The 6,867-nt window shown below is 38.7% G+C and overlaps 1 protein-coding gene across 1 annotated transcript in view; it reads left to right on the forward strand.

Moving 5' to 3' along the window:
- The window catches only part of DLD (dihydrolipoamide dehydrogenase), a gene marked incomplete at its 5' end in the record, with an annotated part of 14,967 nt that overhangs the window by 1,756 nt on the left and 6,344 nt on the right, over positions 1-6,867 (forward strand). Inside the window, 5 exons of the mRNA XM_010175677.2 lie at positions 1,874-1,942; positions 4,746-4,815; positions 5,169-5,269; positions 5,602-5,745; positions 5,917-6,018. Coding sequence (XP_010173979.1) covers positions 1,874-1,942; positions 4,746-4,815; positions 5,169-5,269; positions 5,602-5,745; positions 5,917-6,018 — 486 coding nt within the window. The remainder of the gene's footprint in view (positions 1-1,873; positions 1,943-4,745; positions 4,816-5,168; positions 5,270-5,601; positions 5,746-5,916; positions 6,019-6,867) is intronic.

Here is a 6,867-nt window from a genome sequence, read left to right on the forward strand (position 1 = left end):
ATGACAGCTGGACTTCATGACAGAAATGAGTTAATTAGACCAGCTGGTAAGGACAGGAGCTCCTGTTGAATGACTGCAGTTCCTGTGAAGCACTGGAACGAAGGCCCGGATAGCGTGTAGTCTCCATCCTTGGATATTTTCAGGATTTGGCTGTACAAGGCCTTAAGCTACCTGGTACATCTTTGATGTTGACTGTCTTTGGAGCTGGAGGTTTGACTAGATGGCCTCCAGAGCAGCTTCCTTCAACCTACACTTTTCTATAATTCTTGAGTGTTTCCCTCATTGGTCATGACTCCCACAACTGGGTTTCAGTGATGTCTCTTTGGGTATCTTTCAGCCTTCTGATGTGTAATTGTGCAGGAATAGAAATGTTTAAGTTTCCATTCAGAAGTTTTACATCTGCCAGTGACCTAGTGCAGATAATTGAGTTGTCTTTATCCATGTTTATGAATTCTTTTTTATCTTAATAAATACTCTTGCTTTTAAATGTATGTTATTACTGAGCTGTTAGAAAAAAGGTGCTCAGTTGTACAAGTTTTAATTGAGATTGAGGCCTTCTGCCATGTAAGTTCATGTTTGTTTATCCTAAAGCTATTTTTTTGTGGCTATATGCCTGCTTTTCTTGGAGCAACACTGTCCTCAGCTCCTTCATATCTGTGATTAACAATAGGATACCATGTACAGGGAGGTTAAAAAGTGCCTGGGATTCTGTTTTTTATTCTAGCAAAAAATAACCTTGTTCTGCTGCTTCGCAGCTAGTTGGAGTGGGCAGAATACTGGGACATGCTTGTATGTGTCACCTGTAGCACTGAATAAACATGAAAAATGTTTGTACTGTCCTTCAGGAATGTAAGGAGATGTGTTTGTGAGACTGGCAAAAAGATAGATTCTATAGTTACATCATCCATGGAAGAACCTGAGTGTGCTTTACTGAATGACTGAACTCTAACCTTCAATTTTAGTGCTTGCATCTGCTAGCACAAGCTTGAAGTCTTTGTGTCACCACCACAGCATCCCATGTTATTGCCAGCCATGTTCTCTGGGCACTGGCTTTTCAGCAGCTTTGCTCAGCCTTCTCACTGAAGTTGATGTAAAGTGGATGAGGCAGAACCTCCTTATTAGGTAAAGGTGGGAGCAGTCTGGTGCTGTTTGATCCATAGTGCAGCTTTTCAAGCGTTCATGTGCTTAAAACAGGAGGAAGGGTTGACAGGGGATCAGCATGTCTCAGTGTTTCTGTGATTTGATACGGTGAATCTCTTCATGTTACCATCACCTCTGCTTTAGCACAAAAGCAGCAATCTAAAGAAACGATGGAAGGCATTAACCTAGGTAGTCATTTCTCAGCAGATTGGAGCTCTTGGAGTGTAAACCAAGGAACTATTATTTTGAATGTGTGCACCTTGCAAAGGAGGAGATGCCAATTCTTTTGCTTCTAAAAAAAGGTTTATGATACTCTCTTCCCCCTGCCAAGTGATCTGTTTTTACTTGAAGGTTTGTTGGTGTTTTTTTTCTTTACACACTTGGATTTTGGTGAGTTGATGAGAAGTTGATATTTTCCATCCCTGTTGGTATTGACCTTATTTTTGCTTTACTTGATTTTTATTTTTTCTTTCTTTACAGATACTGGCACAACTTCATAGCAATGGGTTTTGCAGGATGGTGTATTCAGAAAGGAAATGTTGTTTGTGCTTTGGGAGTTTTGTTGTGTTTTGTTTTATTTGAAGAAAAGTTTACTTCATGCAGCTTTAACCTGTGCTGGTTCATTTATCTGTTGTTTGCTTGTGATTACAATTGTGAGATATCCTGTAAGGAAATGGTAGCATAGTATTGCTAACAAAAATTATTTCCCCCCCCCCCCCTTCTTTTTCCTCAGACTGTCTGTGTAGAAAAAAATGAAACATTAGGTGGAACCTGTTTAAATGTTGGCTGTATTCCATCCAAGGTAAGTGTACGTGGTTTGTCATAACTTCATTAAAAACAACAGATATTATATGCGTCACTTGGAAAATAGATTAAGAAGGAGTTTCTTGAAATTGATGTACTTTCTTTAAAAATTGAAATTGTAATCCACATGAGCCAAATAATTCTAAATAAATCCAAATAAATATAAGTAACACAAAGGATTAAAATTTTATTTACTCAGTAGAAATGTTTTGTTTGCAAACTTTAGTTTGTGGGCTTTCCCAGATGAGAGAGAGGAAGAGGATGAAAACTAGAGGTACATACAGATTATCTTCCCCCTCTGAGCTGTTGGGTCTCTGTTGTAACCAGTAACGACTGCTCTTTCAGGTGGTTCTTTCTCGTACTCTACCTTAACTGTTTCAGATGGTTGTACCTCTTCTGCTGTGTGAAGTTCTCGATTGCCCCATATCAGTTTGTTCAAATAAACCTGTAGTTTTGTCCAAGATTATGTTCTTAATGTTAAAGGAACGCCGAACTGTGTCAGCAGAGGCAGAGAAGGTCAATCTAAATGAGAGGGAGAGAGGCACCCCTGAAAAATCATGAACTCTGGTTTTGTTTGGATGCACCAGGCTCTGAAGGGAGCAGAAAGAGCCTAGTTGATAAGCTTTTGAAATATTTGTTTAAGCTAAATTAGTATTTGCACCAGCCCCAGAAGATGGTGTGGAAGGTGGGGCTGGTAGTGCAGGTGCAGAAAGTAAAAGGGAGAGTCCTGGGCATGCCCTCTAAAAGAAAGGAGAAGTAAGAAGAAATTCAGAGTAACCTAGTATTTGATGTTGTCGGTCAAGTTTTCAGTAATTTCAGAACTAGGACCTTGTAAGAACGGTGCTATTGCTAGATGAAACAAGTCTGCTTCGTTAGCACCCAGCAGGTGGAGGAAGACACTGGTAATGCCAGGTTTGTAGTGGCTGTAGTAACAGACATAATATTCTTACTGAAATCCCTCCTAACTGTATTGTTCTTTCTAATTTGCTTGCTCAGGGAGGTTCCATTAGCATGATAGGAGAAAAATACAGTGTAAATACAAAGTTTTAAAAATGTTATATTAATTTTCCTAAACATTCTAGTAGTAGTTCTAATGAAGTTCAGAATATCTTGATATACTGAAGCAAAACTCAAAAATAAGGTATCAATCAATGCAGTGTTACTTTGAAAGTTTGGAACTCTGCTAGAATCTATTTAACTAACTTCTTGAGTCCTTTTTAAAAAAAAAAATTTCACTGAAGGTCTAATGAAACTGCTTCTGAACTCGTGGTTAAACTTGGATGCTATCAAGAATTTTTTTGAATGGCGGTAAACTTCTTAAGTGAATACATAGGCTGCATACACTGATGCAACAACAAATATTCAAATATTCCTTTCCAAAAAACCACCCATAATAATGGGCATGGAATTTTTTTTCCTTTCTAATTGCTGAAGCTTTAAGCAGTGGCTGTGTCTTTAATTAATGTTGGATGTTACAGATTTGGGGTTGTGACAGTTATATGAAATGGGCAAATGAATTCTAAAGAGAGAGTGGATAAGACTTGTTTATAAAAATGGAATTATATTATTCTGACAGCATTACTTTTACTCAGGCACGTGTATATAAGGCAGGTACCTCAAAACGTGTTTTGAATCTTTCCCTGTGCCTGCTTTAGATTTCAGTCTGCGCAGACTTGCACCGCTGTCCTTCTTGTGAAGACACTGATCACTTCATGTTTGGGGTGGCTGTAGCGAAAGACATCATTTTCCTTTACCAAGATCACTTCCTAACTATATTGCTATTTCTAATCAAAATGCAGTTATAGAGGTTCTGCATTTCAAGATGCTGATTTAAAGACGTCCTTCTAAACACTATTCTATATCTTTGAGTTATGAATGTCCAGTGACCTGAGCTAGCTCTAAGCCATCTACTTTCAGCTCAACTAGCAATGCAGTTGTACTAACTTTAGCACAACAACTGAACTACAAAATTTAACTCACATATGTCTACACAGGCTAAAATTTTAATGGGAATTTCAGTATAGATTTTCCTCGTCCAGTTTTTCTGTATCCTCTTTTTGTTGACAAGTAACCTCTTGTCCAAGGTAATGAGGAAATTCTCCTGTGAGTCAGTCAGAATCATCTTTCTTTCCTCTACTTGAATTCTGTTCCTATTTTTTTTTAATCTCCATGGAGTCATTTCCAATTTATCTGGTAAAATGAGCAAAGAGAAGAGGTGTGAATTTAACTATTTTCTATTTTTATATTAAATATGTAACTTTATAAAACACTTAAGTAAGAGCTACTGTGTACAATATCTGTATTTGAAATACATCTTTTTAAATATGTACATGTCAGACTTTTTCTTACTAGTGAGAAAGTTTTGCAAGTAACAGAATCACAGAATGGTCGGGGTTGGAAGGGACCTCAGGAGATCATCTAGTCCAACCCCCCTGCCAGAGCAGGTTCCCTACAGCAGGTTGCACAGGAAAGTGTCCAGGCGGGTTTTGAACATCTCCAGAGATGGAGACTCCACAGCCTCTCTGGGCAGCCTGTCCCAGTGCTCCAACACCCTGACAGTAAAGTTTTTCCTTAGGTTTGTGTGGAACTTTTGGTGTTCCAGTTTTTGCCCATTGCCCTTTGTTCTGTCACTGGGTACTACTGAAAAAGCCCAGCCCCATCATTTGGCCCCCACACTTCAGATATTTATAGACTTTGATAAGATCCCCTCTCAGTCAGATTTTTTTCCCTGCTAATATAATAAATAATTAAGTCAATCATGAATGTATAACCCAATTCACATTTCTGTGTGTGTATTCTAGGCCTTGCTGAACAACTCGCATCTGTATCACTTGGCCCATGGAAAAGATTTCGCTAATAGAGGAATCGAAAGTGAGTGTGAAGAGCAACTAGCCTGTGCCTGTTAACATAAATAGTTGCCATCAACAAACAAATTTTAATAATTCAGATCTGACTACTATAGTTTTCTGGCCAGATTTATAAGTAATATCCTTTATCTGTCGGTTGGAGGGTTACGGACATGTGTCTGCTCCTTGATGGATAAATAAGTTATATTTCATGAGCGTAATACTACTTTTTAACGTAGCAGTTGTTGAATATAACCTTTAGCTTTTAGTGGGGTCATTCAACACATCTTACTGTGTCAGAGCTGTTAATTGTGTTTAGGTTAGCTCCTTAAATAAAAACACTGCAATGCTTGATAAACTTTTTTTTTTTAACCTTAGTTACAGGAATCCGTTTGAATCTAGAGAAGATGATGGAACAGAAGAGTGGTGCAGTGAAGGCCTTGACAGGTGGAATTGCTCATTTGTTTAAACAAAACAAGGTCAGTTTGGATTTTATACTGAGGTATATCCATTATTTTTTCTGATCTGAATTTATTGCTTTTTACATTTTCATATTCTTGCCATATAAATTAATTTGAGTGACTGACTCGACAAGGGCAGAATTTGAATGCTTCTCTTCTAGGAATTTTTTATATTAACAGGTCCTTCATTCTTAATCTCCTTAAAAGAATAACGTGCAATTACTTTGTGATTTGTACCAGATGCAAAGGTGTTGGCAGCTTCTCTAAAGCATTAGTGAGATTCAGATTAAATGTAGCATAACTTCTCCGAGTAATTTGAATCTGAATTTACTGTGTTCTGATTACTAAAGGTTGTACATGTGTCTGGGTTTGGAAAAATAACTGGCAAAAACCAAGTAACTGCAACCAAAGAAGATGGCAGCACACAAGTTATCAATACCAAGAACATCCTTATAGCCACAGGCTCAGAAGTTGCTCCCTTCCCTGGAATTACTGTACGTACTTGAAATATTCATGGTACATTTTTCTGTGTGTTATATCCACATAATTTAGTGCATAATAATTTAATATTTTTTGCTTCTGATTGCACTTCACCCTCTGTGTGTTCCATATATAATGTATAAAAGAGATTGTAAACCTCCCTTTGTGGATTTCTTTGTCATTAGATTGATGAAGATAATATTGTGTCATCCACTGGCGCACTGTCACTGAAAAAAGTTCCCGAAAAGATGGTTGTCATTGGTGCAGGAGTCATTGGTGTGGAGCTGGTGAGAGAATATTTAAACCACTTGGTCTTTAATTTATAAAGGAACAGGAGTTTATATTTTGTGCTACATTTGATTGTGTTTCCGTGTTTTTACAGATGTTTAGTTGAGTGAGTTGTAGTGAAACTGTTCTGACTTCATAGCCTGCTAGCTGCCTTTTCTGCCAGAAAAGCTGGGAAAAGTGTTTGTGGGATCTGCACTCCTGCAGCTAGTTACCTGAGCAGAGAAATGCGAGGGGAACATACAGAGCCTCACATACAGTTTGGGCTTTTTTTGAGTGTGTGTGGGGGTGTTAACTTTGGCTGAGGTTTGTGCCTGCTCTGTGTATAGAAAAGAGAACTTCCTTTTTTAAGGGAAATTCATTTTAAGCCAGGGTAAATTCTTGTGTGTAGCAGTTAATCCCAATAAATTCTTATGTGGTATGATTGTACACATTCTGTCATAGAATCATAGAATGGTTTTGGTGGGAAGGGACCTTAAATATCATCCAGTTTCACCCCTTCTGCCATGGCAGGGACCCCTTCCACTAGACCAGGTTGCTCAAAGCCCCATCCAACCTGGCCTTAAACACTTCCAGGGAGGGGGCATCCACAGCTTCTCTGGACAACCTGTTCCAGTGTCTCACCACCCTCACAGTGAAGAACTTCTTCCTAATATCTAATCTAAACCTACCCTCTTCCAGCTTAAAGCCATCACGCCTTGTCCTATCACTAACTGCCTTTGTAAAAAGTCCCTCCCCAGCCTTCCTGTAGCCCCTTCAGGTATTGAAAGGCCGCTATAAGATCTCCCCGGAGCCTTCTCTTGTCCAGGCTGAACAGCCCCAGCTCTTTCAGCCTGTCCCCATCGGAGAGG

This window comes from Antrostomus carolinensis, unplaced genomic scaffold (genome assembly GCF_000700745.2).
Source record: "Antrostomus carolinensis isolate BGI_N321 unplaced genomic scaffold, ASM70074v2 scaffold1049, whole genome shotgun sequence".
In the NCBI taxonomy this organism is placed as follows: Eukaryota; Metazoa; Chordata; class Aves; order Caprimulgiformes; family Caprimulgidae; genus Antrostomus; species Antrostomus carolinensis.